Genomic DNA, 13100 nt, shown 5'->3' on the forward strand with positions numbered 1-13100 from the left:
ACTCATTGACAGGCGGGTTAAACAGTGCTACAACATTCAACTGTATCTGTATCCTAAGGATGCAGATACAGCTGTGGACAGACAGGGAACTCATAGCAAAGAGGCAAGATAATTGCAGGAGCCAGGGAGAACAGGCAGCATTCAGGTCAGGCCCAACATACCCCCTCCATGCTTCACTGAGGCCCCCATCTCCTATGAAGCTGCAGCTTGTAAAGCAGCTGAAGCTCTGGTCACAGGAGGCCCCGTCCAATTACTGCATGTTATCTGTACTCAGAGAGATCACTGTGTCATCTGTACTCAGAGAGATCACTGTGTCATCTGTACTCAGAGAGATCACTGTGTTATCTGTACTCAGAGAGATCACTGTGTTATCTGTACTCAGCGAGATCACTGTGTCATCTGTACTCAGCGAGACCACTGTGTTATCTGTACTCAGAGAGACCACTGTATTATCTGTACTTAGCGAGACCACTGTGTCATCTGTACTCAGAGAGATCACTGTGTCATCTGTACTCAGAGAGACCACTGTGTTATCTGTACTCAGAGAGATCACTGTGTCATCTGTACTCAGAGAGACCACTGTGTTATCTGTATTCAGAGAGACCACTGTGTTATCTGTACTCAGAGAGATCACTGTGTTATCTGTACTCAGCGAGATCACTGTGTCATCTGTACTCAGAGAGACCACTGTGTCATCTGTACTCAGCGAGACCACTGTGTCATCTGTACTCAGCGAGACCACTGTGTCATCTGTACTCAGCGAGACCACTGTGTCATCTGTACTCAGCGAGACCACTGTGTCATCTGTACTCAGCGAGACCACTGTGTCATCTGTACTCAGCGAGACTACTATGTCATCTGTACTCGGAGAGTTATCATGTTATCTGTGGTGTCATATATAGGACTTCAGGTAAAAGACCCTTTACACGGGCCGACAATTTAACAGATCATCGGTAACCAGCGCTACTAGTAATGCTGGTTAACGATGATCTGGTGGTGTAAATGCACTGCCGATTACCCGATGAATGAGTAAAACGCTGGTTCATTGGGTAATTGTATCTTTTCTGCAGCACAAAAATCCTTGTTTCCCAGTGGCAGATGGTGCTGTGTAAACAGGATCTGCTGCCGGGAAACAACAAGACAGTATGGGGAAGAGCGATTGCATTAGGTGCATTCTTCCTTCCCGACAATCTGATAGATCGTCGTCCCATATAACGGGAGTTAGGGACCTTAACATCTACTACATTATCTGTACTCAGAGAGTTATCGCTGTGTTATTTGTGGTGTTACATAGGACTGCAGGTGACATCTACTATATTATCTGTACTCAGAGAGTGATCACTGTGTTATCTGTGGTGTTACATAGGATTGCAGGTGACATTTACTATATTATCTATACTCAGAGAGTGATCACTGTGTTTTTTGTGGTGTTACACAGGACTGCAGATGACATCTACTATATCATCTGTACTCAGAGAGTTATCGCTGTGTTATTTGTGGTGTTACATAGGACTGCAGGTGACATTTACTATATTATCTATACTCAGAGAGTGATCACTGTGTTATCTGTGGTGTTACATAGGATTGCAGGTGACATTTACTATATTATCTATACTCAGAGAGTGATCACTGTGTTTTTTGTGGTGTTACACAGGACTGCAGATGACATCTACTATATCATCTGTACTCAGAGAGTTATCGCTGTGTTATTTGTGGTGTTACATAGGACTGCAGGTGACATCTACTACATTATCTGTACTCAGAGAGTTATCGCTGTGTTATTTGTGGTGTTACATAGGACTGCAGGTGAAATCTACTACATTATCTGTACTTAGAGAGTTATCACAGTGTTATCTGTGGTGTTACATAGGACTGCAGGTGAGATTTACTATATTATCTATACTCAGAGAGTGATCACTGTGTTTTCTGTGGTGTTACACAGGACTGCAGATGACATCTACTATATCATCTATACTCAGAGTTATCCCTGTGTTATCTGTGGTGTTACACAGGACTGCAGGTGACATCTACTACATTATCTGTACTCAGAGAGATCACTGTGTTATCTGTACTCAGAGAGATCACTGTGTTATCTGTACTCAGCGAGATCACTGTGTCATCTGTACTCAGCGAGACCACTGTGTTATCTGTACTCAGAGAGATCACTGTGTCATCTGTACTCAGAGAGATCACTGGGTCATCTGTACTCAGAGAGATCACTGTGTTATCTGTACTCAGAGAGATCACTGTGTTATCTGTACTCAGCGAGATCACTGTGTCATCTGTACTCAGCGAGACCACTGTGTTATCTGTACTCAGAGAGACCACTGTATTATCTGTACTTAGCGAGACCACTGTGTCATCTGTACTCAGAGAGATCACTGTGTCATCTGTACTCAGAGAGACCACTGTGTTATCTGTACTCAGAGAGATCACTGTGTCATCTGTACTCAGAGAGACCACTGTGTTATCTGTATTCAGAGAGACCACTGTGTTATCTGTACTCAGAGAGATCACTGTGTTATCTGTACTCAGCGAGATCACTGTGTCATCTGTACTCAGAGAGACCACTGTGTCATCTGTACTCAGCGAGACCACTGTGTCATCTGTACTCAGCGAGACCACTGTGTCATCTGTACTCAGCGAGACCACTGTGTCATCTGTACTCAGCGAGACCACTGTGTCATCTGTACTCAGCGAGACCACTGTGTCATCTGTACTCAGCGAGACCACTGTGTCATCTGTACTCAGCGAGACTACTATGTCATCTGTACTCGGAGAGTTATCATGTTATCTGTGGTGTCATATATAGGACTTCAGGTAAAAGACCCTTTACACGGGCCGACAATTTAACAGATCATCGGTAACCAGCGCTACTAGTAATGCTGGTTAACGATGATCTGGTGGTGTAAATGCACTGCCGATTACCCGATGAATGAGTAAAACGCTGGTTCATTGGGTAATTGTATCTTTTCTGCAGCACAAAAATCCTTGTTTCCCAGTGGCAGATGGTGCTGTGTAAACAGGATCTGCTGCCGGGAAACAACAAGACAGTATGGGGAAGAGCGATTGCATTAGGTGCATTCTTCCTTCCCGACAATCTGATAGATCGTCGTCCCATATAACGGGAGTTAGGGACCTTAACATCTACTACATTATCTGTACTCAGAGAGTTATCGCTGTGTTATTTGTGGTGTTACATAGGACTGCAGGTGACATCTACTATATTATCTGTACTCAGAGAGTGATCACTGTGTTATCTGTGGTGTTACATAGGATTGCAGGTGACATTTACTATATTATCTATACTCAGAGAGTGATCACTGTGTTATCTGTGGTGTTACATAGGATTGCAGGTGACATTTACTATATTATCTATACTCAGAGAGTGATCACTGTGTTTTTTGTGGTGTTACACAGGACTGCAGATGACATCTACTATATCATCTGTACTCAGAGAGTTATCGCTGTGTTATTTGTGGTGTTACATAGGACTGCAGGTGACATCTACTACATTATCTGTACTCAGAGAGTTATCGCTGTGTTATTTGTGGTGTTACATAGGACTGCAGGTGAAATCTACTACATTATCTGTACTTAGAGAGTTATCACAGTGTTATCTGTGGTGTTACATAGGACTGCAGGTGAGATTTACTATATTATCTATACTCAGAGAGTGATCACTGTGTTTTCTGTGGTGTTACACAGGACTGCAGATGACATCTACTATATCATCTATACTCAGAGTTATCCCTGTGTTATCTGTGGTGTTACATAGGACTGCAGGTGACATCTACTTCATTATCTGCACTCAGAGAGTTATCCCTATGTTATCTGTGGTGTTACATAGGACTGCAGGTGGCATCTACTACATTATCTGTACTCAGAGAGTGATCACTGTGTTATCTGTGGATATCCAAGTGTCATGACCGGCGTCACGCAAAGGGAGGGAAATGGGAAGGCCCTGTCCAAGGGAGAGGGAAAGGTGGTGACCCCTGACTCACCTTGAGGCTGGCACCTGACTGCCCTGACGTCCCTAGACGGGTTCCTCACCCGTACGCCGATCACGTGCCTAAACCCTGGCTTTCCCTAAGATGAGCCCTACGTAGTGAACAGGGCGGTGGGATCACTAGTCCGCACCACTGACACTAAAGGAAAACACGAAGGAGAGGACAGACAATACAGACAAAACTTATAATCCCAGGTGGGTGACAACAGCAGACAACAAAAGCCCAACAGGGATCCGGAGGGTAACGCTCTGGAACAACAACCAGGGATCACAGCTACTCAGCTCCAGTGGGTCAGTATAGAAGTCCAGGCAGGAAGCTCTATATCTGGCAACCAGAGAAGTGGGAGAGGGGAATATAAGGAGGTTGGGAGTGCTGGACAAGAAACAGCTGAGGAGAAGAAGCTACGGATCCCTGAGTGAGCCAAAAAGGGTTGCAAGGCAAACCCAGAAAGCTACCATTAAGAAACAGCACTATCTTTATACATAGAGCACGCAGCCACCCGCTGCGACTTCCTGACCCCGGGTATAACGGAGTCAGACGTGGCTCTTGACACCCTCGTGACACCAAGAGGTCATAAGAATATTTGCAATATTCTGATATAATGTATTTTCATTTTAAGTAACCAAAAAGTTGTGATGGATACATTCAGGTTTGGACTGGCTCACAGTTGAGCATGTGAATCCCCCGGGGGGCACCTGAGCCAGAATGGGCCCTTGTCCCCCCATGGTACAATGCACTGTACAGCACATAATATAATTAGTGTACAGCATCTTAACCTGTGTACGTATGTTCATATTAAAAACTGGGTAGATTATTTAACAAACTACCTAGTTTATTACTCTGCATGCGTCGGGAAGCTGAGATGACTTGGGTCCCCAGGACAGAACAGTCTGAGGCACATGCTAGGCAGCAGGCTACTACTGAAAGGCAGCGTGTGTTTCAACACAGTTTTAGGGATTTGTGAACGAGGGTCAGGTAACATTCGCACGTGACTGTACAGTAGGCCCCCAGAATTAATTTTACTGACGGGCCTTAGGTATCCCAGTCAGACACCAGATACATTAGCATGTGATTATAAAATGACTTACCACACACACGTAGTTTGGAATGGCATCATATTGGTATGAGTAAGGATAGAGTACCATTTGAGCGTAAGCATGGAACGATATGTAAATTTTAATAAATTTTCTCCTTTTCTGAATAAATTGAGCAACGGCCTTTACTTCTGGCTCGGACTCAGCATACGGTCCACAATAGGTACTGTCACATGGATTAAACGAAGCACCTTCCTCTGGAAAAAGAAAAAAGAAACGCTAGGAAGTATTATTGAGCGGAAAAATGATGTTGCTGCCACAATATTGTAGGTAACCACAATGTAGGTAGTTCACAATGTCAAGGGTCCATAATTTAGAGCTATAAGTGGAGTATTCATCTAAACAGCAAGCTGTAATTTTACAACAGTAACAGTCAATGGCGCACACTAAACATATTATCAAAGCCTGTGAGAAGAAGGTATAAAAATGCTGGTATTAAGTGTAGGAATGCTGTGCTGGAATATAGTCTATGAAACATAACCACTGAAAATGACTTACCTGCCTCCCGACGCTGGATTCACGCTCCTTCTCCTCCTGGACTGCAATGCCCCCCTGTGCTCTTTCGATGTTAACATTTAGTTTGACATCAACACAGCCAATCAGTGGAGCCTGTCACCATCGCGGGCCAGTAATTGGCCGCAGCAATGTCAAACCGGATTTTTATGGCAAGGGAGCCCAGCGGGCATCACAGGCCTTGAGGATAAAGAGTGGGGATCAAGTAACTGGAAGCAGGTAAGTAATCTTCCCTTTACTGTTAAGGTAAAATGAGGGGGGGGGGGTTCTAGATTTTGCAAATCTAGGTGTGCAAATCTTCCTTATGGCATCATACCCAAGAAGAAGACTGGCTGTAATCACTGCCAAAGATGCAGTGATTTTCCTTTGTAAAATTATTAAAGAGGCATTCCAACTTAAGAACAAAACCTGCCCCATGGCCTGCAACAGCCTAATAAAAAGTAACACCCACTTTGCCAATCCTCCGGTGCTGCCGTTCCAACGGTGGCTGGGACCCTGTTACTCTTTGCTTTCTGCCCCTGTATTGACACAGCAGGAAATGACTTGGAATGCTGCTCAGCCAATCACTGGCTGCAATGATGAACCGCCATAATCAGTTACATTCCAAGTCATTTCCTGCTGTGTCGAGAGGTCAGCAGGGACCCTGCCACTGTCAGAAATGCAGCAGCGGGGATCAGCAAAATGAGTATATTTTTGGACCAGGTATTGAACAGGCTATTTTATTGGGCTGGAATCGCTGTGACATGCTGGTTTACGGCGTGACATAGGAAAAAGTACTTACGGCAAAATTTTACTTTCCAGTTCCTGTTAGCATCTACTCCATAGCAGTTGAATCTCATTTTAGACCTTGTTTTTCTCCAAAAACGATCCTACATGAGCAGATGAGAAATGGCTTTACATAAATTGTAAAGAAAAACTTTAGTTCAGTTGACTTTTTAGCATTTTATCTAAATGTAAAAAATGCATGGTTGGTTGTTGGCTGAAGACAAATACCTGTATTTTGGCAAACTTTTGATTGACCTAGGAGGTTGTCACAGATACACCTACATTGCCAGTATAATTTGCACCACCACAGGGGACATGAAGCATTACACAGTTTTCACTCATATCAATGGGCTGTCCATGTGATGTAAAAACATGCAGGGTCCTGGTGGGAATGGGACATATAGAGGGGTGCTCATACTTGAAGAAATCAGTTGATAGAGCAGCCACCCGACCTGGCAAACAATTCTTTATTAGTGTCACCATCGGCCAGGCCTGTATGCTTATGTATCAGCAATAAACACATGTGCTTTGCTGTCAGTTAATCTCTTATATTGATGTAGGCAATCAGCTGATGTGACAGTCACCCAGCATACTTACTCATATGTAAGCATGCTGATCATACAGTAATAGTACTCAACAATAGTATGTCAGTATGGGTGGCTGCCATATCAGCTAGTGGCACACAGATGCAGGGTTTTGAGGTCTGACAGGTCTTGGCCCCCTAACACTGCCATTGATTTTGATCAGTATTGAAGAGAGGTACTGCTCACTTGCCCCCTCAAACTGCCAAGGCAGGCTCCACCTCATTTTGGCATTTGGCAGTAGAGGAAGGAGCCAGCATCATTGGCTACAGCCTGCCAGGCCCAGCAAGAGGAGGTTAATGTGCAGCTGCAGCACACCATCACAAGCTGCCTTCTGAGTAAGTATGACTGGCATGGTGCTGATGCCAGCTTCTTTCCTCCTCTGTCTATTCCTCCACACCTCAGAAGGTATTGGCACCCTTAAGAATCTATGAAGGGACTGGTTAGGGGATGTGGGCAGTTTAATTCAGTGCACTCTAGAAGACAATACAAAGAAATATACAGTACAGTATATAAGTGTAGTGACCATAAGTGGGGATAAATGTATAATCTCTGGGGGTCAGATCATTGATCACGAGAACTGTGTCCCCTGTTTGAATGAAGCATTGGTCACAAAGTCTATTCAAAGTCTATAGGACTGATGGATATGCTCAAGAGTTATACTTGACTATTTCCAAGTTTCAGATGGGGTGGGAATCACATCAAATCTTTTCATTAGGTAAAGGAAAGCCTAGCCTCTGGTTGGAGACCCCATATATCAGCTCAGAATTATCTCAGATGTTTAATGAACCCAACAACCCCTTTTTAGGTTGGCATAAGGTCTTTTGACAAGAATGTACCATGGATTCGTGAAGTTTTTAGACCATTTCACTTTTTTTCACATTTTGTTACGTTGTAGTCTTGTGCTAAATCTGTGCTAATTTATTGAAAAGGAAAAACCAAAATATTGCATTGACATACGTAAGTATTCAGACCCCTTACTCAAGACTTACTGTAGTTGAAGCCTCTTTGGCAATCATTACAGTGTTCTTGGGTATGATGCCACAAGGTTTGCACACCTAGATTTGAGGATTTTATGCCATTCTTCTCTGCAGATTCTCTCAAGCTCTGTCAGGTTGGTTGGGAACCGTTGGTGGACAGCCATTTTCAGGTCTCTCCATAGATGTCCAATTGGGTTCAAGTCAGGGTTCTAGTTGGTCCACTTAAGGACATTCACAGAGTTGCCCCTAAGCAGCTGTTATGTTGCCTTGGCTGTGTGCTTAGGGTCATTGTCTTGTGGGAATGTAAACCTTCTGCTCCTTATGAGGTCCAGAGCACCTCTGGATCAGATTTTTCATTAAGAATATATATGTACTTTGTTTCATTCAGCTTTGCCTCAACCCTGACCAGTATCCCTGCCCCAGCTGCTGAAAAACACCCCTACATCATGATGCTGTCATCACCATGCTTCACTGTAGGGATGGTATTGGGCAGGTGATAAGCAGTACCTTGCTTCTTCCAGACATGACTCTTAGAATTGAGGCCAAAAAGTTAAATCTTGGTTTCATCAGACCAGAGATTCTTGTTTCTCACAGTCTGAGAGTAATTTAGGTTGCTTCATGTGTCTTTTACTGAGGAGAGGATTATTTGTGGCCGCTCTGACATAAAGACCAGATTGATGGAGTTGCGCATTGATGGTTAACCTTCTGGAAGTTTCTCCCATCTGTATACAGGATGTTTAGAGCACATTCAGAGTGACCATTGGGTTCTTGGTCACCTCTCTTACCAAGGCCCTTCTCCTCCTATTAGTAGTTTGGTCTAGCAGTCAGCTCTAGGAAGAGTTCTGGTTATTGAAAACTTCTTTCATTTAAGGATTATGAAGGCCACTGTGTTCTTGGGAACTTTCAGAGCAACTGAATGTATTTTTACCCTTACCCTCCAGATCTGTGCCTCCTCACAATCCTAATTCTGAGCTCTACAGGTAGTTCTCTCCTCATGGCTTGTTTTTAGCCCTAATGTGCATTGTCAGCTGTGAGACCTTATGTAGACAGGGTTGTGTCTTTCCAAATTGTGCCCAATCAACTGAATTTACCAAAGGTGGACTCCAATCAAGGTGTAGAAAGAGAGGGGAGGCCCCCAGAGCTAAATTTCTAATGTCTGAATACTTATGTCCATGTAAAATTTTAGTTTTTTCTTTTTAATAATTTAGCAAAAATTTCAATTTTTTTTAAAACTTTTTCATTATGGGGTTTTGAGTGCAGATTGATGGACTTTTTATTTTTTATTTAAATTTTACATTTTTGTATTTTTGCATTAAGGCAGCAACATAACAACATGTGAAAAAAGTGAAAGGGTCTGAAGACTTTCAGAATGCATTGTAATAATTGGTTATTTGTGTACGTGTTTCTTCATTTTTGTAATCACACCATCAAAATACAATAGAAGTAGAAGGCAAAAGAATTGCTAATGCAGGCAATCTCTATTTGTTCACTTGCACTTATCACTCACCTATTTACACCCCAATTATTTTTTTTTATTGATATATCAATTAATGAGATTTTCATTATTTTGTATTTTGCAGTGATAAGGGTACTTTCACACTTGCGTTAAACTTTTCCGGTATGGAGTTCCGTCCTAGGGGGCTCAATACTGGAAAAAACTGATCAGTTTTATCCTAATGCATTCTGAATAGAGAGCAATCCGTTCAGTATGCATTTGTATGTCTTCAGTTCAGTCACTGTACGCTTTTTGGACGGAGAAAATACCGTAGCATGCTGCGGTATTTTCCCCGTCCAAAATTCCGGAACACTTGCTGGAATGCCGGATCGGGCATTATTTTCCATTGAAATGCATTAATGCCAGATCCGGCCCCAAGTGTTACGGAAAAACTGATCCGGTTTTATGGTCTGCGCATGCGCAGACCTTTAAAAATTTAAAAAAGATAAATACCGGATCCGTTTTTCCGGATAACAACAGGAGGGACGCATCAGGTTTTGCAATGCAATGCGGATCCGTCTACAAATGGTATCCGTTTGCATACAGATTGCCAGATCCGGCAGGCAGTTCCGGCGACGGAACTGCCTGCCGGAATCCAACAGCGCAAGTGTAAAAGTATCCTAAGTTGGGTGACAATGAATGTGTAGAAATGCACAGACATGTATACACATTTCCTACTACAATATATAATCCAAAACAATTATTAAAACGGGAAGCATAGAACAGAAGACATGGTCTGTGATAATTTATTGCAGCAGAATTGACCTCGTTCATTGATTTAATGAGGCTTGATGGTACTAATTCCTGAGGGCTGGTAATTGGCCTGCTGACAACATCAGTTAAAATTAATTAGTGATAATTGGCTGCATACATTGCATATACCGAGTGAATACATTAATTAATTAAAAGATTTGATTGCTAAAAATAAACAGGAGTTACTTCCTTTTGTCACATCAGAACAAAAGTCAAACTTGACAGTCGTTAAGAATTCATACTCGAAACAGGTTGTAGACATTCCTCCTGCCAGGTACAGTACTAGTCTTTTACTATCTGCGGTCCTGACCGGATAGGGCTGTAGGGTGGGTAATTGTTTTATGATACTTTTTATGGTCTGCACAGGCTTTCATCTATTTCATGTACATTAAACCATTTTCACTATCATCAGGAAAACTACCGGCCATGTATTTACATTACCTGACACTTTATCGCCCCTAGCCCTTTAAACTCTGGCTCTAAAAATGCAGTAGATTAACATGCCTGCTCTCAAAATAAATCTATAGTAGCTTTGCCCATATCTGTAAATCCATGCAGTGTCTATAGTGTACAGATACGTTTGTGGCCGCTCAGAGCATCGTCAAATTAGTCAACAAGTGCCATGTGGGCAGTCCCCATCCCAGCGAGTTCTCTGGGTCTCGTTTGCAAGATCTCATCACTGCCTCCCTTTTGTCTCTGACAGCAGCTGATAGGGAGAATACTGCCCATGCGCCAGGCCAAATACAGGAGACACATGCGCAGCAGGCTCCCTGCGACAGGCATGATCCATGGATTTTCTCTTGGGTGTCTTTTGATTTCCTGTGTCATGTGCTCTACTCTGTCAAGCCCTGTATATACATTTTTTTTTACAAAACATATAGCAGATTTAGGGCTTGTTGACATCTGCATTGGAAGCTCCATTTGTTGCAGATTCATCAAAAACAGCGTACAAAAAAGTTTTTTTTTTTCTGCTAAAAGAACGGACTCCCCAACAAAAACTGAATGGACCTCATTATAGTCATTGGTGTCTGCTTGGCGCCGTTGGGTTCAGTTACCGTATATGCAGACATTTCCATTATTTTTGTTACTCCTGTAACAGAGCGAAACAATGGAAATAACTAGCGGTGATTTGAACAAGCGCCTACTGCATGTCAGTAAAATTGTAAAAATGCAATAGGGGAATTACATGTTTCCACTGGAGACAGTTCTTTGATAATGGTCTCTTTTCTTATATCCCAAGTGATTTCTTTTTAGTTCCTCTTTTATTCTCTAATTGTATCCTTCAGTTTAGTTTCCATGTTCTGTGATTTACATTGTCATGCACAGCTTTACAGTATTATTGAATTCTGCAAACATTTTGCATATTAACATTTTATAAAAGTAAAAGAATTGATTATTTTTCTTTTGTTAAATAAAACTAATCCTTTCACCATAAACGTTTTATATGTAGTCAATGGAATTATTATTATTATTATTATAACGTTGGTATAATTTCAGGGCCCCACTTTTTACTCATGTTTCCACCAAAAATGATTTAAAGTCAATCACATCATGTGGGATACAATAATATACATTCTTTACCTGTACATATATATATATATATATATATATATATTGTGAGGCAGTGACAAGAGTCATTTATGATGGGAGATATGTGTCACTCAGAATGCTGCAGGAAGCATTCTAAAAGGGTTTTTTCTTCGCATCGGGAGCGTGTCACCAAGGTGCCCGGCCTTTGTGGAGTAAAGGCCCCTAAATTAGGTGTCCACTAAGGTAGTTGGTGGACACCATGATAGATAGCATAGCTGGTTCCAGCTAGTCCGGGTCGGGCTTTTACTGGGAACAGGCAATGTGCTGGGTGGGTGCCTGTTCCCCATGCTTCAGTCCGGGACTTGGGGCATGCTCATCTCCAGGGATTCTATTTAATCTTGCTGCTGGACTTAGGTGTGTCTCAGTTTGGGAAAGAAAGTATTCAGTGTGAGGTAACATTGTCAGTGGGTGCTGTGATTGTTTGACCTGGCTGTGATCCAGATTTATCGGCTGTACTTATTTGGAAAAGCCTAAATAAAGAAGACTTTGATGAACTTTGGGGTGTCCCTGTGTCACCGCCAGTTCTGTGAGAAGGTCTGACAGACGTTCTTCTCTACCTCTTGTATGACGTTCTTTGTTTTCGTTTCACTTTGTCATCTCCTTTCCTTCTGCCAGGTGTCACTTATTTAGACTAATCGTCTTCCTTTATATTCCCTCCCATACTGCCTCACTTTGCGGTTTATACTACTTCCTGGATGAAGTGTTCACTGCTGGAGGCTGCTGCTGCTGTTTGCTCAGATAAGTCTTTTCCTTTATTGTGTTTCCTTGCTAGATTGATTCTAGGTGACTCTGACTCCATCCGTATTAAGGGCAGGGAGCCGGTGGTCGTGTCCCCTCACTTTTATAGGGTTTTCAGGTGTCACACAGTCTTAGGTACGTGGGCATGCAATTGTCTACCTTTGAGACCCTTGCATGTGCATTGGTACCCAGTTAGGGAGAGCTCTTAGGGTTTTAAAGGGCTCACCTATATGCTCCTTAGTTTGGGATCAAGCCAGTCGGTCGTTTATTTATAAGTTCCAGCTATCTGCAAATTCATCCGTGACACCCTGCCTCTGTACACTGGTCAAGTGAGTACAGTTCCTTACAATATATATATATATATATATATATATATAAAATGTAATGAATGGCAGCACCAACCTTGAATTAGGGAAGTCGGGTGCAAGCTCCAGTGGGAATAGCATCCCAGGATGATATGAATAAAAAATAGAGCAGCACTCCAGTATGGTGAAAAAAGAAAGCTGTTTATTCACCCAGTGGTGACGCGACGTTTCGGCTCCAACATGAAGCCTTTCTGAAGCTTCAGAAAGGCTTCATGT

The 13100-nt window shown here is 42.6% G+C and overlaps 1 protein-coding gene across 1 annotated transcript in view; it reads right to left on the reverse strand.

The window, feature by feature from the left end:
- Positions 1 to 13100, reverse strand: part of CPA6 (carboxypeptidase A6) — a 241128-nt gene that overhangs the window by 3059 nt on the left and 224969 nt on the right. Inside the window, exons 8-9 of the mRNA XM_040432198.1 lie at positions 6399 to 6486; positions 5099 to 5301 (exon numbers count right to left, since the gene is read on the reverse strand). Of these exons, the coding sequence (XP_040288132.1) occupies positions 5099 to 5301; positions 6399 to 6486 (291 nt within the window). The remainder of the gene's footprint in view (positions 1 to 5098; positions 5302 to 6398; positions 6487 to 13100) is intronic.

This window comes from Bufo bufo, chromosome 5 (genome assembly GCF_905171765.1).
Source record: "Bufo bufo chromosome 5, aBufBuf1.1, whole genome shotgun sequence".
In the NCBI taxonomy this organism is placed as follows: domain Eukaryota; kingdom Metazoa; phylum Chordata; class Amphibia; order Anura; family Bufonidae; genus Bufo; species Bufo bufo.